We start from the raw sequence: 23,962 nt of genomic DNA, 5'->3' as shown, positions 1-23,962 counted from the left end.
TAATCATTACTAGTGAGAAAGGATTTTACGTATAGTTTCTAAAATATAATGAAGAGAGAGGCTTTTATAAAAGCTGAAGCCACTTTGGGTCCCAAGGACAGAGTTTGGGAACCACTGTACTTATCACGTTTTTCCCCCCTAGAATTTGGGCTATCTCTAAATTCTGTCTTTTTTGTGAATGTACAATAATTTTGGAGGATCTCCACAAAATAGTAGCAGCCTATGTGTTGTTCATTACTATAGTAGTAGGTATAGTTTAACACAATAATACATTTTTATTTATATAACACCTTTCCCATGCTCAAGGTACTTACAGAATATAATAAAGAATGGCAGGGTATACAGAATATAGGATTGTACAAACCAAATAAATAAAAAAAATTACGGCAGTGAATTCAGAGAAAGAAAAAAAGCATAACAGGTAACATAGTTTATTGTCTAGCACACACATCCAGGTTACATGAGCATCTTGACAGAGAGGTAAACTGAGAGAAGGGTAATAAAGTCAGGTAGAGCTAAAAGCCTTCCAGAACAGATGAGTTTTGAGTTGTTTTTTTAAAAGAATTCATGGAGTCAGCTGATCTGATTAATTTCGGTAGGGCGCTATACAGCTGAAGGCCCTGTCACCCATGGAGTGTAGATTAGTGTAAGGCACAACAAGATTGCCTGAATCAGAGGACCTTAGTGGGCGGGCAGGCACATAGTGATGGAGAAGGTCACTGATGTAGTTTGGAGCGAGGTTATTAGTAGGATTTTATATTCGATTATGTAAGACACAGGGAGCCAGTGAAGATGGAGCAGGAAGGGTATGATGGATATTTACAGGTAATTGGGCAAGCTGAGTAGGTTTCATTTGACAAAATGTCTAATAAGAAACAGTCCTCTAGTCAGGGAGAAATGATAACGTTCTGAGGAAGGGGTAGAGAAAATACTGATACGCTGGAGAGCAGTCAACAATAGACTGATCTTCACAAGGCTGAAAGCGAAACAGGTCTGCATGTCCATCATACAATGTTATGCAGCGACCAATGAAAATGAGGAAAGACTCATTTTATGACCAACTCCAGGTGGAAGTAGAGAAGACATCACATCATGATGTTGTCATTATCATGGGAGACATGAATGCATAGGTGGAATGGATAACACACATAATGAGTCATCAGGTATCATGGATGTGGAGTCAGGAATAAGAATGGACGAAACCTTATTGAACAGCTTAGTTCTTGGAGGCATCATGTTCTCACCCCAGGATATACATAAGTTCACATGCTGCCCAACCTCAGAGACAAGAACCAGATCAACCTCTTGCTGATCAATGACACTTGGAGGCATTCGCTGCCTGATGTGAAAGTGAGGAGAGGAGCAAACATTGGAAGTGATCACCATCTAGCAACAGCCACTGTGAGATTCAAATTAAGGAGCACAGGGCAGAAGACCAACTCAAAGAAACGTTTCATTGTGGACCTGCTAAAGAACATTGAAGCCAAGAAAGCTATTGTTCAAATCAAAAACAGATACCAGGCATTACAAAATATGGAGAGTGAGAATAATGAAGAAAGCATTAATTAGAAGTGAAAGAGTCTGGCCTCACTGTACACTAAGAGCAGTGAGGAGTGGATAGGATATAGACAGAAAAGCAGAAGAAAGGAATGGATATCAGAAGGGACATGGTAAGCCATTGATGGACGATGTAGACTTTAAAAGAAGCTGAGTCAGCTAGACTCTATTAAAGGCTAGAACATCGATATACATATGACCTCATGTACACAATATACTGTATTATGTATGCTGCCTGTACACTGTGTAGGTCTGTGTGGCACCACTGAAGGAAAATCTATTTCAGGTGATTGTAATGTCTTGGGCAGCTGTTATTCACTCCCTTAAACTCAAAGCTGACTGTTTTCAGAAAAGATGAATTAACATTGTGTTGTACGTAACTAACCAGTCATAATGCTGAATTTCTTTCCAAAACAAAGCTGTAGAGAATAATATTTATTTATGAACTTTAAATATGTTTGTATATAGTATTTTGAAACGAAATCATTCGTTATAATTCACTTGGTATGCTGAAAGTAGTACAGTATTTCATCTGTTTATTAAAACAGTCATCTAAATTATTTTCTTGTTCCATTCTTACATATATTTGCATAAATGAAGCATGCTCTGTACAACTTGTCTGCAAAGACATTAAATTACTTTTTAATATAATGCTCTTATACCACTTAGTTGTGTAATTCTTCAAGTGATTAACTTTATTTTTAAATATATCAAGAGGGGTAAACAATTTGCCTGATCAGTTTAAAGTTTCCAAATGTCTGCAGTTTGAGAAGGCCCATATGTAAGCACAAATTAGTTTGCATGCATAATGGAAACAGTTGTAAACTATAAAGTGTCCCATTGGGAATCAAAGTAATTTATGTACAAAGTAAAGATCCCTGATTTTAACTGGACAGTGAAATAAAATATTTAAAATATTTTTTGCATGTATGAGAAAATGTTTCATTGGTTTATTGTAAACTGGTAGTAAATTCAATTCAGACACATTACAGCGTATGTAAGGAGTGAAGACAAATCACAAAAAAAAGTAAAATAGGACCAGTGTTAACCTTAGGCCAATGGCAAATGTATACTGGATTTTTTTAAAAACGGAACTTAGTAGTGCCAAAAGACAGTTGGAAAAACTATTGTTAATTAGGCAAAAGATAGCCCTTGGAGCTTCTTTCAACATTTTATTGATTGATTAAAGAAAACACTTAAGGAGGAGGTGAAATGCATTAGGAACAGCAAGGGTGAAATAAAATGTACAAATAAAGGAAAAAGCTAATCGTCTTTGTTCATATTATTCTTCAGTTTTCACCAGTAAGAGGGTCACTAGCATATTGGTAGTACTTGATTTGGAGATTGAGGGCAAAGTGCTACTTGTATTATGGATTGTATTTCTGAGAAATCACTGCATACCAGGGAGAAAAGAAGAAAAAAAAATAACAGTAAATGCTGAAACTAGCAGGCATGATCTCATTATGTACTGTGCAATGGATCATACCAACCTGGTATCTATAGGACAGGCTGCTTAAAGTGCATTACAGCTAAAGTGTTGGAAGGAAGTAATGGAATAATCAGTTTTGGAAAATGAAAGATGCAAACAATTATACAGGATAGCTTTGAGAATACAGAGAAACAAATATCCAGAAAGTGTTTGCTAACAGAGAAGGACAGAGTGGATGGTTTAGATTGGATAGTTACTAATACAGCAAAGCTCTCTTGTAAATGTTTAATTATAATAGAAGATGCTTTTGCTATTCGTCTCAAAGCTTTTCCAAAGATGCCTCATGGTGTCTAGTCATCAAACTACAGTGGAAACAGAGTATGCTTTACAGGCTAGTAGAAAATTAGTTTAAACTCAAAAAACAGGTGTTAGGAGGAGCAGTTTCTTAAATTAACAAAACTTAAGTTCTATTCTAGTCAGACACTGCCAATGTGTGCTGTGATCCTTAGTAGCTCTGTAGCGGAATAAAGTTTAAGCAATAGGTGGCTATATGAGTAAATGATTTATATAGAACATACGTAACTGTGAATTCACATGTAAAGGTGAGACAAAGCCATAATTACCACATACTATCACTACAGTTGCACATGGCCTGTATTAAACCATGGGTGATAGGTGAAAAAATTGTTTTTTAAATGTAATATTTTGAAAATGGAATTTGTTTCCTTAAAATCGAAGTCTATTCGTACGTGGCCTGTTTTCTTTCATTTGTATTTGTTACTCTTTGCCTATTTTAGGATTTCCGCTATGTTAGTATTACTTAAAACTGTTCTATTTTTGAGTGCATACACTGCATTTAACAATATTAGCACTTTAGTTTGACTGCAAATGCAATTACAGTGCTTTTTTGGAGGGCAAGGAGATGAAGTCATTTTTATGCTTTAGTCATTTTTTGTAGCTTTAATTAACTTAGCATAGAGTTAACTCAAATGAAAACTGTATTTGTGTGTCAATGTACTAGTTCAATTGTTTTTTTTTTTTTCTCTCGAAAGAACTCTATAAATTACATTTTTCCTTCTTTTGAAACTTAATCCAATATATATGAAGTAGGACAGTTAATATAATTAGATCCATTCTTTATTATATTCCAAATAAAGGATAACATTTCTAAATTCTTAATATGTAATATAGAGAGTAAAGCAATATTTGCTTTGGCCGTTTGTGAACCTCATTTTAAAAACGCAATATGTGTTTACTTTTTTTCCTCCTCTTTCTTTTCTTTTTCGTTTTTTCAAGATGTACCACAAGGATAATCATGTTGTGCTGGCATTTTCTCAGACTCAGAAGTCTGACATAACTAAAATAATGTTTTTGCAAATTACCTGGTGGCCTGTCTCAAAGTGCAACACTATAAATATACAATTGCTATTTTCCAGTGAGTGTTCATGATGTAAAATGTCTCTTTAAATGTATTCATTTTTTTAAAATTGCATTTTAGTGCTGAATTTTAGTCCATTGACACATAGTAAACATATGTTTTGTTTAAAGCCATACTTTTAAGTTCCTATAGTAACTTACAATGTTAGTTCTCTTTGAAAAAAACTGTTACAATGAGAAGGTATCTGATTTCTTCAGGCTGTAGAAGTGTTTTATAGCATGATGTAATTTAAATTGGCCCTGATGATGTATTGCCATTTAAGCAATTGTAACCCTTAGGGTTGGTCCAGTCACTGACTGGCAGTAGTGTTGTAACCATTATTAAATTTGAAGAGCTCTGGAGTTAAAAATTAGTAACACTGCTTCACTAAAATGCAATTTGTGGTATGCCAACTGGCAGTTAAATGCACACAAGTAGACAGCCTGGCGCTGTGATGTATGGTATTATGTATTGTTAAATGAAGGTGCTGTTTTTTTTTTTTTGTTTTTAATTATTTTTTAAAAATGTATATGTGCATTTGCATGAATTTGCTCAATTTACAGTTTTGCATTATTGCATTTTTCTCAATGAATTTACTCAGGTTGTTCATCGGTTACAGTACTATATAGAATAGACAGCCGAAGTCGAGTGCTTTCTGTACAAAGTAATTAACCATGCTGCTTTCAAGCATGAAGAAAGTATTGCTCCTTCAGAGAACTTTATTCAGTTAAAGGAATTAATTAGGGTTTGCCATTTTAGTACTTAAGTTCAGCCTGATTTTATAACCTAACAAATATTAAGACCTGTCTTTTCCCAAATTTAACCTGCGGGTTATAATTTTTTTTGTAGTAAATGGGGAGGGTGTGTGGATTATATAGTAGGATGAAGGTGGTCGGAATATTTGTAAACACAATCCTCTTTCTTTCTGCAATGAAATAATACCAGATGATGTATGCAAGATTCCATTTTATGTTATTAGTTTAAAATCTGCTACCCATAATTCTGAATTTTTCTCTCTCTCTGTAGGCATTACATTGACACCTTTTCACACCTCAACAATCAGGAAATGGTCCCAATTATTTTCAAACGAATAGACTGTCTGCAACCTGCTCTGATACATGTTGAGTGGCTTACAATAAATATTTGCAATCAAAATCCATAGTACTGGTAATTCCAATTAATCTTGTAATAAACTGAAAATAAAACATTGACTTATATAAAACAGTAAATGTTCATTCGAATATTTTGCTACTTGCAACTAGCACATATGATTTCTTTCTCCAATTGGTTTAAAGACGTCACATTGACTCCATACCCCCCAAATTGGTCTAGTGCACTGGTTCCCAGATTCATTCCTGTTACCCCGCTGTGGTAGTAGGATAGTGGTTTTTGTTTCAACCAACTTCTGTTTTTAAGTTGGACGCTTAGCTTAATTAAGAGAGCTGTTATTTCTCAGTTTGTGTTTTGGAGTCATGTAGAAATTACAAAACAAAGTTTAGTAAAGTTTTAATTGAAATGTACTAAGCAATTATATGGGGGTAATGTAATTTTTTGTTTGTACTTTTTAACAATATTTTCATCCTGCTTTTCTCTCTGATTTTCTAGGGGTTCTGGTTTATGAATCCAATTTTTACTTGTTAGTATTTGCAGCCTTTCATTATTCAGTAGTGTTCATCATCGGGCTGCTTTTTAGCACCCTAGCCTGTTAAAGCCCAAATGTTTACATTTGTAGCGATTAATGTTGTGGCTTTTTTATATTAATTTAAAGAAGCTGCAAACATTTGAAGTTCAGAAATCTACACTGTTAGAGACCTGAAACATTTCTGCTGGGAATTGTGGGCAACATTCTTCTGCAATACTGAGAAACGCTGATCAAGCACTAAGGGAAACTTCTTACTGCAGTTGTCATTGCTAAAGATGGTGTAGCTAGTTTGGTGCAGTTACCTTTAAACTCTGGGTATTGGGCATGAAGTAAACTTCTTTAAGTTCATTTAACTAATGTTAAGTTTTGGTTGAGAATGTAATAATGAAAAATATGCAGCAATTCAAAATAAAAAATACAAATACTTTTCATGGCACTGAATGTATACAAGTATACTGTAAGTGTGTGAGTGGTTATTAATTGAATTTAAATTATAATCTAAAACATGAATGAAAATTAAGCACACTTACACATTTCTTTTTATCTTGCAGAGAGACACAAAAGTGAGCCACGATGAATAGGTGTTACTTTGAGAAGACTATGGATTTTTTTTATAACAACAGTCATAATCAAAATCAAGAATGCACTGCTGCACCTGACTGGTCTGGGACACCTCTCATAATTGTCTTATGTTTTGGATCATTTTTCTGTCTCTTCATCTTCCTGTCTAATGTAATGGTAATAGCAGCAGTGATTATCAACAAACGATTCCATTTTCCTTTTTATTACTTGCTTGCTAACTTGGCAGCAGCAGATTTTTTTGCAGGTATAGCATATGTTTACCTAATGTTTAACACCGGGCCCGTTTCAGCAACTCTTACTGTACATTGGTGGTTTGTGCGCCAAGGCCTTTTGGACACCAGCTTGTCTGCATCACTTGCAAACCTGCTTGTCATAGCTTTGGAACGCTATATCTCAGTAATGAGGATGAAGGTGCACAGTAACCTCACCAAACGACGTGTGATTTTTCTCATTGTTCTTGTCTGGGCTGTGTCCATCTTGATGGGGGCAGTACCAAGTTTGGGCTGGAATTGCATCTGCAGCCTTGATGTCTGTTCTGTGCTGGCCCCGGTGTACAGTCGAAGCTATTTAATTTTCTGGTCTGTGTCGAACCTTGTAGTGTTTCTAATAATGCTGGTTATTTACCTGAGGATTTACTTGTATGTGAAGAAGAAAACAATTGTTCTGTCCTCGCACACCAATGGTTCGATAAGTCGCAGACGAACCCCAATCAAGCTCATGAAGACAGTAATGACAGTTCTAGGTGAGTCCATAATAATCCTATGAGTTATAACTGTAATGTGAAGTAACATTCACTTAAACATTCCTGGTCTTATGTGTTTTGTGATTATTAACCCTCTAAGGTTTGTTGAAGACTTGAAATGGTTTATCCATGAATCACTCAGTACACGTCATGTTTGAAGTTCATTATCTTTTATCCGTCTTTCTCTCATCAAATATTTATTTTAACTATTAATATGTTGATTTTTTTTTTTTTTTGTGCTAAGCCATTTACGCTTGCTGTGTAGGTTGTTCCATGTTTGATCTCTGTTTATGATATTATGGTAGTGTCTCATTAGTAGTTGGATTGCTATTGTCATCGCAATTTAGTGTGTTACAACTCTCTAACATCAGTCTTCTGCAATCTAATGTACTGTACCAGTGTAATGTCATACTATGGACTCTACTGAGTTATACTGTTCAAACTATTATAAAAATATAATGGACAATATTTTCAAATGTGCTATTACATATTTCCATGAACATCTTTGAAATTGTTAGTTGATTTTTTTTAAAACTAACAAGCCTCTTGCATTTTTCTAGACTGCTTTCAAAGTGACTAATCTTTAAAATAAAATGCAAAGTCATTTATGATATTGGAGTCATCTTACAGATTGGTTAGTTTCCTTCAAGGAAAATCTTTATAAAATAAACTTAAACTGAATAGGTAAATGTATGAATTTTTATTTACTGTAGAGTGGAACTGCATATTTCTTGTATATTATAGTGAACAAAACTAAGAAATGTCAGTCTTTCTTTTCTGCTTCCTCCATGAGAAATGAAATTCATATTTAGAAGGTACCATTGCTACCAAAAAATCTGAAGAATTTTATTTCTTGTTCTTCTGCTGCGTATAAATTATAAGTCCAGAAAAGTGGTTGAATTTTTAAATTAGAATTACAGGAAAGGATTGGGAGGCTCTGAAAAGTATGTGTTTTTAACAGATTATTTTAATGATTATTTCAGACAGAGAACACTAAATATTTCCAGTAATTCGGTCAGATTTGCACCTTCACACTTACTAGATTGAGGGTTAGCATTCATGAATGCTGGTTTCTGCAAGTGAGACAATATCCTGAAAGTTGAGTAAAAGGTAGGGGGGTGCGTGTGTTATGCATGCAGTTGTCTGTATGTGGTATTTGTGTTTTCTCAGTTGCATTGTTTGCTTCTTTACTCATTTGTTCACTACTTTCAACAAAGGCTATTCTAGACTGAATTAATAGCTGTTAGCTGCCACATTTCAACTATTTTACAAATCTTTTATTTGACCTGTTTAAGGTTTCAGAAATATGCTCGTTAGTTAAACTGCAGTGCATGATTAAAGCAGGAGGAAAAAGTGATGATATTCGATCAAGCCAGTGTGGAACACTCTATTAGAACATTTGATCAGACCCTTAATGAGCTTCACTCTTAATTTAGGTGAGAAGTTAGTAAGCCTTTTTATTAAATATAATAGAAAGATCTGCAGGGAGGTTCAAAGACTGTGAATGCGTGAATCCTGTTTTTGTGAATGTCACAGGATGCTTTTTATAACATAGCTCAATTTGGTCCATAACATGCATTGCATGTAGAAAAATAGCAGTTTTATACTTTTGATCCCTTTAATTACAAAATGTTTCCCGAATTTGTAAAGGGTGAGTTTCTTTATCGGCTTACTGGGTGTGTGTTTGAGTAGGGCTGTTTAATAACTTGATCAATAAGAGTTGATAACATCCAAGCAGGTAGAACATGAAGGAAAACTTACACAGCATAAAATATTTTACTGTGTGCAGAGGTGATCTGGCCCAGATGTATGTCATACTCTTTCACGTCATTATCCGTGGTATATATTTTGTTTGTGCAGCAAGTGTCAGAATCCTGCAATAAAAGCAACACAATATAAGATATATCCTATGCACATAATAGTTTGGGGGGAAAATGAAATGAATTCTACATATGTTATTCATTTTTCTTTTGAATATTGCTTGCAAAGATTGAAAGAGGTGGTTCTCTTGCAGAGATGCCACAGATAAAAGCTTCTCCGTCTTAAAATGCTTTCTACATTGGTTCCATATTCTGAGTGAGTGAAGCACAATTGGGTTAATAGTATATTGCCGATAACTTGCATTTATTGGGGCACAGAGCAGGGAATGTAAAGAAATACTGCAGGATTTTAGTTCTATTGCGGACCAGGCCTGTTTATGTTCATCTATTTGTGTCCAGGTTTTTATAGCTTGTATGTTTGCTGCCCAGTAATGAAACTGGAAGTTAGGTAGAACCATGCCTCCTTCTGGCTTTTGTCTTTGTAGGGTCGCTCTTTGGATGCATGGATGTTTTGAGTTCCAAATTAAATGAGGTTATTGTTGAATCTAATTGCTTAAAAATGATTTATTGATGTATATTGGAATTTTTTGAAATAAAAAAGGAGCTTAGGAAGAATATTCATCTTAACAGTGTTTAATTCTTCCAGCTAGAGTGAGATGAAGGGTTGACCATCTATGCAAGTCTTGCCAAAAATCTTCCATGCAGACGGCAAAATTTTTTTGATAAAGAGCTTTGTTTACTTGTGATATTTACCCCTAGGTATTTTAAACTGTTCTGCAATGATTAAAGGTAGGGTGTCTAATCTAAAATTATATGCTAGAGAATTCACTAGAAAGAGTACACTTTTATTCAGATTAATTCTGAGACCAGAGATCTTTTGAAATTCTGTGAGTGCTCTTAAGACTGCAGTCACAGAATTTTGTGGGTCTGATATATACAGTACCATATCATCTGCATACAGAGAAATTTTCTGTTCCAGTCCTTCTCTAATAATCCCCTTTATCTGATCAGCATTTCGACAGTGTATTGCCAGTGGTTCAATGGCGATTGCAAACAGCAGAGGTGACAAGGGGCATCCTTGTCTGGTACCACGTTCTAGTTTAACGTAGTCTGAACAAGTGTTGTTGATACAAATTGAAGCTTCTAGATTGGTATACAGTAGTTTGATCCATGCACAAATGTTCGGGCCAAACCCAAATGTCTCCAATGTAGTAAAAAGGTGTTTTCATTCAATTCTTTTTCTGCATCCAATGATAATGATATTTCTGGGGTGTTTGACTTAGTTGGTGAGTATATTACATTAAACAGGCGTCGAAGATTTGAAGAGAAGTGTCGACCCTTGATAAATCCAGTTTGATCTTGTGATATTACAGAAAGGAGCACTTTCTCCATCCTTCTAGCTATGATTTTTGAGAGTATTTTAACATCATTATTCAAAAGCGAAATTGGTCTGTATGATGCACATTGTAATAAGTCTTTATTTTGTTTAGGAAAAATGGTGATTAATGCTTGGCGAAAAGTTTGAGGAAGAGTTTGATTGTCAGTAGAATATAAGGATTTATAGTAGTCTCTAAATGTGTGCATTATATTTTTGTGGTCGATGATTTTGTCTCCGTTCGTGTTGGTGATTACTGGGACTGCGTTGCAAGCTTCTTGCTTGTGAATTTGTTGAGCTAAAAAGCTTATTAGCTTTCTGTCCATGTACATAGTAATGAAGTCTGGATTTATAAATTAGTTGTTCATTCTTTAGTTATCAAGAGGTTTATTTCTGAATGCAGAGCCTGCCTTTTCCTATGTAGAGCCTCGCTTGGTGGCCTGGCATGTTCTTCTAATTACTATGTTTTATTTAATGGTTGTGCTGTTCTCTGATGCCTTAGGCTGGAGTTATACTTCACGCAGCGCATGCTGTAGCGGACGCTCCTGCTACGCAAGCGTTGTAGTGTTCATACTTGCGCGCATACTTTACGTAAATCTGGAGGAATCCACCAGGTGGCAGTGCGAAATATTATCACGGTGAGAACATGTTCGGCTTCTCTGTGTTGTGAATTGCCTAGAACACCTATTAAATTCTGATGACACCTTACCGCAATATCTCTGAAAAGGATGTTTATTGGTTAAATTCATCAATCCAGGGATGTGTCCATTCCAGCAAGCACTGGGCACAAGTGAGTAACAGTCCTTTGACGAGGCCTCAGCTCATCGCAAGGTGAATACAAGCACACACATACACTAGCATCATTTTAGCGGCACCAAATCCCCAAATCTGCATATCTTTGGAAGGAAACCAGAGCACAGTGTGGAATACAAGCAGGATATACCAGCAACATAACTCCATGCGAGACAGCAGTGCTATCGCTCCACCACCGTGACACCCCCATGTGTGTAATTAACAGTATTCATTATTTAAACGAAATTATATGTAAAATGTAACATACACACTTTAATGCATTTCATCATGAAAGTGATATCAAGTATAAATCTCAAGATTCTAAATGTGCAGAGAGTTGGAATATCATACATTTAATTTGTTCTATGTGGCGATCTATTGCTGTTTTCCGCTGCTGTCAGGTCCAAGAAGCTCGTAGCGATTAAAAACTGGGATGACGACGGTCTGCTTTAATGATAAAGTAAACTACGAGGTTAAAGTGGACATTTCGAGATTTAAGCCGAAATTTCCACTTTAATCACAAAATACACGTTTTCACTATGTCCTTTATTTTTTTCTCAGTGGCTCAAATATAACGCTATACATTATGTTGCTGTTGTTAAGTTGCAAAAATAAAAAAGATGACACAAAAGATGGTATGTGAGACTTTTAAAATGTATCGTGTCATTACGTTCGGGAACTATCTACATGTGACAAAAAGCCTCTATGCAAATCCTACGGGATGAATGCTTCGAATTGGAGAAGCAAAATGCCGACATACAGATGCATTCGTGGTGCTTTTATATTCAAGCGTCGCATATTCCCGATCGTAATAACACCAAAAATCTTAAGTCTCACATACCATCTTTTGTGCCGTCTATTTTTTGCAACTTCACATCGGCAACATAATGTATAGCGCTGTATTTGAGCCACTGAGAAAAAAATAAAAGACATTGTGAAAACGTGTATTTTGTGATTTAAAGTGAAAATTTCGGCTTTAATCTCGAAATGTCCACTTTAACCTCGTAGTTTACTTTATTATTAAAGCAGACCATCGTAAACGTCATCCCAGTTTTTAATCGCTATGAGATTCTTGGACCTGACAGCAGGTAAAGTAAAAAAATAAAAAATAGACGGCACAAAAGATGGTATGTGAGACTTTTAAAATGTATCGTGTCATTACGATCGGGAATATGCGACGCTTGAATACATAAGCGCCACGAATGCATCTGTATGTCGGCATTTTGCTTCACCACTTTGAACCATTCATTAAACAGCAAAGCGTGCACATTGATCCCCGAAGGATCTCCATAAAGGCTTGCTGTCACATGTAGATAGTAAACAGAGACTCTGACGTCATGTTCCGACTTTTAGCACACTGTGCCCCCCGACTTTTTGCTGGTACTGCAACTCGCACATGCGTCGCGTTAATTTCTGAGGACCTGCTCAGAGGACGCGTGAAATGAACGCTGGGAACACGTGGCAGCCATGATGTGGGTGCGTACACGTTCTAAGCGTGAAGTATAAATCAGCCCTTAGAGTTTAATTTGGATTCCATTAAAAGTAAATGAAATGTCTTTTGCCTGATCAGTCATCTTTTCTTTAAAGTGTGGTACACATCTTACAAATTCTGCCAAGGTACGTAAACTTATGACCACAACTGCATATTATTTCCAGTAGCCTTTCGTTGCCATAAACCTCCCTCAGTAAAACAGAAGACATGTTTTCTGAAATCAATTTTTGCTGCCCCAAAGTTCATGCATTTGGAAAATGTTAAGGCTTTTGTTTTACTTTTCAGCTGTTGCCCTTTGGACAGTATCTCAAACTACAAACACAGAAACTCGCAGTATTTTTGAAAATGTATTTGAAAAATCCTTTAATTTAGCAAAAAGTTCTTTTGTCAAAATAGACCACGATATTGAAAAATATGTTTGACCTGATAAATTCTAAACTTATCCTTTAAGTTACTCATGGAACATATTATTTAAGTGTTTTCTAAAGTGTTTTGGTTGATATATATGGAGAAACACCAGTTTTAAGAAAAAAATTAATTTATATCTAGTGAAATTTCATAATTGATATTCATATGTTATTGAGAAAGGTTGAGTTACCCTTTGCAAGCTGGAACAGTGCTGCTTGAAATGTTAAGCTCCAGAATGAGAGGACTGTGGTCAGAGATAACAGTAGCATCATAATGGCAGGACTTCTGTTGTGAATGCAGAAATAGGTTGTTAATCTATACTAATAAAAGGCAAAGCAAAGCCCTCACTGACTGACTGACTCACTCACTCACTCTCCATCTTCCCGTGTAGGTAGAAGGCTGAAATTTGGCAGGCCCATTCCTTACAGCTTACTTACAAAAGTTAAGCAGGTTTCATTTTGAAATTGTGCGCGTAACGGTCATAACTGGAACCTACTTACGTACATATATACGGCCATAGCCTGCAGCTCAGTTGCCGTGTGAGGCGGAGTTGCGTCCCCCATCATCACGCCTCCCACGTAATTGAGTGCCTGCCCATATAAGGCCGTCCGTCAGCAGCAATCCAATAGACACGCTGCCGCTAAATATTCGCGGGTGAAGGACTGTGCTAATGCAAACGAAGATGAGATGGTCAGGGATAGACTAGTGTTTGGCACAAACTCAGCGAAAGTGTGAGAGAAACTTTTAAGTGCCAGGTCTTAGATAACATTAAATAAAGCCGTGGACATCACAAGATCGCACGACATAGCACAAGCACAGCTGAGAACCTTCAATGCATGTACTCCGAGCGGCTCACGTGAACTGACTGTGAACGCAGTACACAAAGAACAAGCAAGAGCTCCAAAGAGCGCTGAACAAAAAATGCATTACACAATTGAGAAGGCAGCAAAAGAATATGAAGTGAATGACGCATACAAGCATATTCATAACTGCAGCTACTGTGGAAACGAAGCACGGTGTAAACATTAAGTTTAAATTAAGTTCATAGACACGCTACCGCTGGCGTTTGTCATGCCTACGACGAATACGATATTCGCGAGATACAAGTTTAATGAGAAGACGCAGGGTATAAACGAGACTTTTGATCACTTTGTAACGGAGTTAAAATTGCTGGTGAAGGACTCTGCATATGCAAACGAAGATGAGATGGTCAGGGATAGACTAGTGTTTGGCATAAACTCAGCAAAAGTGCGAGAGAAACTTTTAAGTGCCGGGTCTGAGCTAACATTAAATAAAGCCATGGACATCGCAAGATTGCACAAGATAGCACAAGCACAGCTGAGAACCTTTGATGCATGTACTCTGAGCAGCTCACGTGAACTGACTGTGAACGCAGTACGCAGACAACAGGCAAGAGCTCCAAAGAGCACTGAACAAAAAACGCATTACGCAATTGAGACGGCAGCAAAAGAATATGAAGCGAGTGACGGATACAAGCATATTCATAAGTGCAGCTACTGCGGAAAGAAAGCACACGGTGGAAAAAGTCAATGTCCAGCTAAAGGAAGACAATATAAAAAATGTGGTAAATTGAACCACTTCGCTATAGTTTGCAGGACTGGGAAAGGTAAACCCATGCGTGCAGTGTGTGATGCCTCAGATAAAGAGGAAGACAAGCTGTTTATTGATGCAGTAAGAGAGGAACAACCCTCTGAAGCTGAACAAGCCTTTGAGGACATATCAAAAGGAAAGCAAGGTGTAAAGCTTAAGTTTTAAATTACATTCATAGACACGCTGCTGCTAAATATTCGCAGGCAAATCCAGAACTTAATACCAGGAATGCCTGTTAAACTTCTTAAATTCACGAGTACCGAGTTCGGTAGTGATCACTTCGATGAATGAAGCCTGTCATCTTTACAACAGTTGACAACGAAGATGAGATGGTCAGGGATAGACTAGACAAACACGAAATGTAACTTGAACACAACACATCCTCCAAATACGAACCTGATTGAAACAAATAATGATAATCAAATCCTTGATGACAGCAGCACTCATAACAGTCACAAAACAATTACATTGACAATCATGTTACGTTATTTTTAAAATGTTTCCTTTTCTTTTTCATAACTTTAACACACTACTTCTCCGCTGTAAAGCGCGAGTATTTTGCTAGTTTTAGAATATAAGTGAACCACTGAAGAAAGAAGAAATATTGCCTATAATACAGGTAAAGAAATCTCCATATACCATGCAAAATGGAAACATTTGTACTTCAATTAGAGCAGCCACCCTTTTGTAGAGAACTGTCTGTGCACAAATTTTTGTGTACATGTGGATTTGTTTGCATTGAGAACCCATTCTGCAAATATGACGCATGTCATATGCTCGCCAAAAAATTCATGTGTACCAATTGTTCAGTAACTGCAGACGCAAATGTATTGTGAAAACTATCTGTGTTGCTTGTGCGTATGGATTGGTACACTTCTTTTTTTGCTGAATTACATGGAAACATTTAGTCATATAGGTGAGAGGTAACTGTTTAGGACAGATGAATAGCATTATAAGTCCATTTTAAAACAGATTGGGTTTAAAAAAAAAGTCAATCTACACATTATTTTTAAGAACTGAAAAACAAAGTTAATATTTTTTTTTAAAATCGTGCTTTAAGTAAATGGTTTGTTATTAAAGATTATCTGTGCCAATGTATCAGATTATACATTTGGTAAGCTATATAGAGTAGCAGATGACATTTGATGTAGTCTGAGATATGCACACAAAATAAAGGTTGTACATCCATTTATTTTTATTTCTTGAATGACTATTAGTCGTTATCCTAGGAGATCATATTTAAAGAGCATGTATGTCTGGTGATACAGCTTTGTTACCATCTCATGGTTGTAATTCCTGATGCCACATTTCAGACACTGACAAATATAATACTGCATCTATAACTGCCATTGCGCGCTGAAACACATTTCCTGTTAATGGCACGTTTGGAATGATAAAGTAACCAGGACTTTATGGTTCAGAAAGTTGTCAACTGGGAAGCTCGCTTCATAATTACTGATGAAATTAACCAAAATAGAACTACATATATTATTGGTATTTAAGATACACAACCTTGCATGAACAACTTGATTTTGATAGTGCTGTGAAAATTTTTCTGTTCTGTTTAAATCATGATGACATAAGTTGGGAGTATGCACTTGACCGTGGATTGCTGCACCCACCACATGACAAACTACCTGGATTGGGACCCGAGTGCAGCGGGTAACACCTCAGCAGCACACTAGAACAGAGTGCTAATCCTGGCACCAACCCCCAGATTTTTCCCTTAAAGTTGAAGGACCTACTTGCAGGTTAACATCATACCCAGGATGGAGCAATTGCAGGTTAAGGGCTTTGCTCAAGGGCCCAATGGAGAAGAGTCACTTATGGTGTTTACGGGATTTGAACCGGCAACCTTCAGATTACCAGTGCAGATCCCTAGCCTCAGAGCAGTCTGCCCTTCTGTGATTACATAGAACTAATGAAATCGGTACATTATATAAAAGATTAGAGGGTAGGTTGGGAGATCAACAGCCACAAATTCTTTTTGCATATTCATGTTTCAGCTGATTAAAACAATTAAGTATTTCGTAGGGTTTGCTTAAACTTTTACTTTAAAGTTTATTTGACCTTTTGCTGTAATAGCTGTTTAAACTGCATGGATTACATAGTATGTCAATTTATTCCTGCCCCAAACTCCATCTTTGCGGCTTCAGTTAAGATTGCCAATTAATGTAAAACCTTGTATATCTATCTTTTCAGTTGTGCTTATAAAGACACTTCCTGTCATAAAATTTGTGCTGATAAGCCAGGATTAGAAAGAACAGACTACATACGTACATATATATGCAAACAGTTCATTCCAGAACATCTGAAATTTCATTTGTTTAAAAACGATGCACAAGATCTTTCCTTGAAGTAAGCTGACTATGTGGTGTTTCCTGCATTGCATAAAATGTCATCTTGTGGTTTGCGTCTAACTTGAAACTAAACTTTCCAGTTTGCTAGTTGCAGTCTGCTTATAATCCTTTCGTTGTATTGTGTATAATCTATTGCTGGCTTTTCATTCTTTCACTTTTTTAAAGAAACACATTTATTTTTACAAGTGTGTGGTACAGAGCATCCTTATCTCCTGTATTACAGTGTGGTACAGCAGGTGCTTGGCTGCACAACGGATCATCGACAGAAGCCTACCCAGTATCAAGGACATTTACACCAGTGGTTGCAAAAGTATCGCCCCTTCCATTATGGAAAATGACACTCATCTGCATTTGGACTGTTAGGCCCCCTCCCATCAGGCAGGAGATTGTGTGTCTTATGGGCTGGCTCTACCAGGTTGAGGAACATCTTCTTTTTGGATGCTATTAGACTAACAAATACAACATCACTAAGTGGGACTGTACACTCTGTGTGACGTATACTGCACTTGGCATTTTTGTTTCAGTAGTCTCATGTGCTAAACCATTGCTACTATGTTTTTTGATGCTAATTACAAGGCATACTGCAATGATATTAGCCATAGTTATCTTGCTGTATATGTCTTAATGTTATTTTGTTCTATTTATCATTTATCTGTGATACCTTTATCACAAAGTCTATGGGGCTAAGGGATATACTTTTTAATATGCAGTGTTTTGTTTTTTTGTTTATGGGATTATCATGGGCGCTATTTAATTACTGGGACCTTTTGTAATGAATTTTGCTTCTGCACATGGATGTTGGTTGGAATGAGAATAAAAGATTACTGTCAGATTTACATTCATGATGGATTAAGGGTGCTTTTTTTTTTTTTTTTTTTGCCTTAACTTTAAATTCTTCAGTCTCTCTTGTTGTTTTCCTATTAATTTAAATTTTCTTTTTATGATTTGTATTTCTCATAAGTGTTTTTTATTTTTGTTTTTTCTTGGGTGTTTCCTGAAAATATTTATGCAGTCTTGAGTGTTTTTGTGTAATCCAAGGACTCGGCATTTGTGACTATAGTTTACATTTAGAAAGTGGTATTTAAAAGTTGATTTTACCATCTTTTCTGCAATGTTATTTTGTTTATCAAGAGTACCACCATTTTGTGGAAATGTAACATACTTGCCGTCCTTTCATAATGTAAATGGACATGGTCTGGTGAGATCAATGGCTGGGTCTGGCAAGTTTGAAATTCCTTATGACTAGAGCTTGCACAAGGTGACATTGGCTTTAGACCTTTGTTTTGATTCTGATGATGGTGTTGCTGCCTTCCTGGATATAAATCTTGTCTGTCTCTCGGTTCACTTCTAATCTCCCAGTTGTTTTCTAAAACAATTGGTGCCTTTCTTGTTCTGGCAGTACATTTTTCTGTGTGGTTTACCTTCTTAATTATATCCTGATAATGACAATTAACAAGGAAGAGCGCAGACACCCTGATGAACATTAATGACTGCTGAAAGGCTACAGTTACTTACGTTATGAGTAAATTAGTCAATAACAGCTTAAATAACTAGAAATCTGGAAAAGTGGAATAAAATTATGTGAATCCAAGATAGAAACAGCAATTATTCCAATCTAGCTTATATTAATGCTTGTTAAATACCAATTAAAATACAACAAACCCAGTTTTGGAATGACACAAAAACATAGCAATTGGGATTGAACCTGCAAACCATTGGTTTAGGTTGAATTTGATTAATCTCTGAAAGATTGTGGTGTTTAAAGTGTTACACTGATAAGTACAGCAATATAGTGGCTTGCTTTTTTGTTGGTCAGTCGTGAATATTCAAAGATGTTAGTGTGGATTTTGAGGACTCCAATCCTCAACTGCCCCAGGTAACTTTTGATTGCTTTGATGAAAACTATTGACTTCTTGGCAATCTCAGCTTATCTACCCATAGTTTGTTTTATGCTGTTTCTAGAAAATGGAAACCTAAATTGTCATTGCATTGAAAAGATGGAAAAATGTTTTGAAAATACTAATGGTATTTTAAACCTTCAGAAATAACTACATTCTGTCCATTTGTGTGTTTAAAGAATTGTATGTATTTCGATAGACTTTAACATGGTCACAACTCAATAACTTTACAAAGAAGTTCCTAAATGATTTTCAAATTCTACAGTACTTCAGTACCACATGATACAATAGAATAATACCTTGACATATTCATGGCTTTACTGTCTTGACTTCATCTGCTGTTTCTTGGAAATGTTGGCATTTAATGAGCATATACACAAAGATGTATTCTTTTTTTTTTCTCTTCTATTAATCTGTGAATGTGTACTAACACGTAGATACGTTGAAATTACATCAGTAAAAATGAAAACCTAGTAATGATTAATTCACTGCAGTCCACTTTGTGAATGTACAATTTAACATGTACTGTATTCGATGTTACACTGTCACCAGACTCGAGTCTAATCCTCTTTAAGGTCAAAATCAGAAGTCATACATACTGTTGTGCTGTGTCACAAAGCATAGGTTTGACAGCTTCTGAGAAAACCTGTAAAGAATACGTGACGTTTATAGAAACCGCATAGTTAAAAGAAAAGGAGACTTTGAGGGTTTATATGTAATGTAAAAACCTGTAAAGGATATGTGACTTTTATAGAAGCCAGTTAGTTAAAAGAAAAGGAGACTGTGAAGGTTTAGATATAATTTATCATTTATGCATGTAAGATTAAACACAGCTAGATATTCAGTCTGCTATTGACAAGATTTTTTTTTTTATATTTTTCTTGAAAAGATTAGTTTGTTTAGGTATTGAGTTTTTAGTGGACGTTCTTAGCTTAGAATTGGTTCTTACCCTATGCTGCTAGGATTGGCTGAGGTTCCCTAAAATGGAATAAGTGGTTTCAGAAAACACAAGATTGACTGTTTAATCATGGTAATTTTATTTTTGCCTAATGTTTAATTGTAACATGTGTAAATATTAAACGTGCAAGTGAATTAAGAAAAAATAACAAGGGCGGTTTGTAGATGTAAAATTATTCTAACATAAATATGAAAGTTTTTGACATTTAGTCTGGTCAGTATTCAGTAGACTAACTGCCAGGGTGTGTTTTTAATTAAATTATTAATGTAATAAATTGTATATATAATTAAAATCACCTTGACAATAGACTAATTGCTATTTAACATGAACTATTATAAAAGAGAAATGATAAGCCTCTCAACTAAAACTGGAATAACTTGACTTGGAGAAGGCGAAAGTTGCTTTTAACCTCTGTCACAGACGGGCTGACAAGATGGACCTGGGGTTATATTTAGGAAGCTGTTCAAGCTGCAATCTACAACAGCAGCAGCCCTAGCTTGGGTGTGGCACGTAGCCACAAACCCTAGCTCTAGAGGAGCAGTTTCTCCTCTTATGTTTTATTTTGGGCATGCATTCCTGTGTGATCTGGCTTGCTTTACATTTTAAATGACACAAAATGTAAGGTTACGAAAGTAAAAAGTTGGTTAGCACATGTGGTGCAAACTGAGCATGTAATACTCAACAAGCCTAAATTTCAACCGACAGATAAACCACCAGAGTATGTACAATATGGAACGTCTTCATCGTTTTCACTGTATCTGTTTAAACAAGAGTGAAATGTGCTGTTTTGTTTTACTTAACCTTAGAGGTTGTTTGGTTGATGTTGCAATATTCTTTTCAGGGTTAAACAGTCCAAAAAGCAGGTTTCCTTAAACATTGTTATGAAAAAGTGTCAGTTTACTGTATGTTATAAAAGGAGTGTTCCCAAACCTGGACATGTTGCTAACACTGCTTTAGATTTTAGCCCACGCTTTTTTAGGAACAGATGCCTGAAGGTTTTATTCATGCTGTAACTTGCCCATGGCATTTACCAAAGAATCTGAAGAAACACTAAACAAAGGGGATGGTTCTAACTGCTACTATCTCCGTTTATTTGCTTAAACATTTGAACAAATGCTGACCTCTGCTACAATAACACGCCTCCCAGACTTTCTTGGGTGCGTTTTTTTCCCGTCATGTATTGGTTGTCATTGTTTGCTATAACTCCACTCTCTATTTAAACAAACTAATCATATTTGCTCTTATGGCCAACATATTAAGGCTGTGATTATAGCATGTTGCATTTGAGAGATCACTTGTTAAGTGGTCACCCTTTAGTGTGTAAGTCTCATTCCACCACTAGATGACTGAACACGCATAAAAAGATTGCTATGGCTATTTATGGAAACAAAAAAAGTCAATGCATCTGCAAATTTACTGAATGCATGTAATCCAGTTTTTGGCATTTCAGGGAGCCAAAGCCCATCTCTGCATCATTTAATGCTACGTTCACATTCTCATACATAACACCACCTCAATTTTGAGTGGATGATAACCTCTCATTTCAAAGACATGAAGGGAAAACTTGAATATCAGGAGGAAAATACCATGCAGAACAAAGATGGGTACATTCTGTGAGCGCCATGCAGGCCATGTCCAGGCTAAAATTCAAACCCAAGAGGTAGCAGCACTATCCATAACACCACTGTGCTGACCCCCAACCCCCTCGCCATTAATACTATAGTACTGCCATTTACACTTTTATAAAAGGATATTTGGTTTTAATGCACATGAATAATGTTCTCCATTATTAAATCACTAGTAGTATAGCTTCAGTATACACCAATGTGGCCATTTATATGGGATTGATAAGAACTTCTAAAAATTATTGTGTTGTAGATAGCTAACTTCTGTGCCAAAGGGCAGAGTTGTTGGCACAGGAAGGAGGAAGGCGTGGGCTCCATTTTGGGGAGAGCTGCTGTTTATACCTATCTCACCTGAAAGTCAAAATAAAAAAAAATGTCAAACACACAGTTACAGCAGAAGAAGAGACACGCACTTTCGAAGAGAGATTTTCTTGACCAAAGTGAGCTTTTAAGTAGGGGTGGGTGTTTTCATCTAATTTTGTATGCCCGTTTCTGCAAATGCTGTTTTTGGCTTATTCGATTCCTAGAATTTGCTGAAGGGTTATGGCAAGTTGTTTCGTTGTTTGTTCTCTTCCTCTTCCCAGCAGTCTTTATTTTAAATTACACATTTTTTCAGTGAACCACAATGTAAAGGTAAATCACAATCACAGATATGCACTGCGATTATTCACATATTTTTTTTTCCTCCTCCTCAGTTGGCGTAGGTTAAATTACTTGAGGCTTTCCCTAAGAGGTGTAGACCGGCAGCCCAACAAGTTTAAAGATTTGAAGTCCCACACTGCCTACTATGGCAGATGCACCGCTTCTCAAAGTAACTCAAGAGGCTGATTTCATTTCACCCCTGTCCAATGTTGCAGTAGAGATGGTTCCTTTAGATTTTGTCACTTTTTATCATTACTAGCCAACCCACGACGTACCATACGCCGCATAATCAGGCCGGTTTTTTAATGATTTTTAAGCACAGGGAGAAAATTAACATTTGAAAAATCGGGAATGTAATAAATCAGCAAGAAAAGCAACATTGTAACAGTGCACGGAACGAACCAACACACAATCGTCCTTGACTGAAAACTGGCGGACCGCCATCGCACCTTCTCCTGCCAGATGGGGGGATGGGGTGGACGGTGCTCAGACACGGAGGGTGGAACGGGAGGAGAGGAGAAGGACGTCCATTCAGCTCCGTCCGTCATGCTAGTCTGCTGATTTCTCGTTCAGTATGCACTGCCTGCTCATGTGCCCACCTCCAACTCGTCACTTGTTGTCGTCTTTGCACAGTCCAGATGCACCTGTGACTCGCATAGACTTTTCATTGCTCTGTGCGATTTTGGCTGCTTTTCTATATATAATCCACCAAGACACCCGACCACGGTAGTAGCGAGGTGGGAGGGGGGTGTGTACAAAGGGTAGGGACGTAACCAGTGGGAGCATATGAGTCGCACTTAGTGGGAATTCCACGGTTTGCAGCCCCAATGGGGTTCAACGGCTTACCCACACCTCTCTGCGCCGGGTAGACACGCTCAATCTCATGCATAATTATTTATTCAATGCTAAATACTTCTGGAAAGACATGGTTGTCTAAAACGGGTTGGTGTGAGAATACAACAGTAAGTGAATGAAAAGATGGAACTCTGGAGAGAGCAACATATAATTGTCCGTCAGTGAAGGAAAGACGTTGTCTAAAAGGGATGTCATGTTTGTCGCGGATGTGAATTGCTGTATGTAGCGTGTAAAATAGTTTGCTATGGTGCATGCAGTCGTGAGTCGTAACCGAAAACTCAGTTTTTAAAGACTGCTTACTTCATTGTGTTTTAACCTCAGTTGTAAAGGATTGTTTTAAGGATCCCATGGGATACCCCTCGCAAACCGTTTTACACGCTGCATATGGCGATTCACCTTTGCGAGAAACGTGCCTCTATGAACAGTCAACGTGGCTCGGAGGTGCATGTGGCCTCTACGACAGACGAATATAAATGACACCGTTTTTTCTGTATCGTTGCGTCCGAGTTGGTGGCCGTGGCTCTGCAAGTTGTCATCGTATCCAATGGTCTTGGAGTTGGTGGGCGTGGCTCCTTGTGCGTACGCCATAGGTGTCTTACTTGTCGGCGGCTTAGTGAATCCACGCCCCTTCCAGCGTGCTTTCCATGGGTGTCTTGCCTTAGTGAATTATACAGTATATATAGATTCTTTTAGTGTATATGGCTGACCCCTTTGTTACAGGGCAATGCTACAATACATTTGTATTCATCAATTTTTT

General features: G+C 36.8%; 1 protein-coding gene across 3 annotated transcripts in view; it reads left to right on the top strand.

Annotated features, from left to right (window-relative positions):
• lpar3 (lysophosphatidic acid receptor 3) overlaps window positions 1-23,962 on the top strand; it is an 84,475-nt gene that overhangs the window by 49,325 nt on the left and 11,188 nt on the right. For all 3 annotated transcript variants that reach the window (XM_039734737.1, XM_039734738.1, XM_039734736.1), the window contains one exon: window positions 6,597-7,369. In XM_039734737.1, coding sequence (XP_039590671.1) covers window positions 6,619-7,369 — 751 coding nt within the window. In that variant the 5' untranslated portion in view covers window positions 6,597-6,618. The remainder of the gene's footprint in view (window positions 1-6,596; window positions 7,370-23,962) is intronic.

This window comes from Polypterus senegalus, chromosome 14 (genome assembly GCF_016835505.1).
Source record: "Polypterus senegalus isolate Bchr_013 chromosome 14, ASM1683550v1, whole genome shotgun sequence".
In the NCBI taxonomy this organism is placed as follows: Eukaryota; Metazoa; Chordata; class Cladistia; order Polypteriformes; family Polypteridae; genus Polypterus; species Polypterus senegalus.
This window is presented reverse-complemented; position numbering and strand designations above follow the sequence as displayed.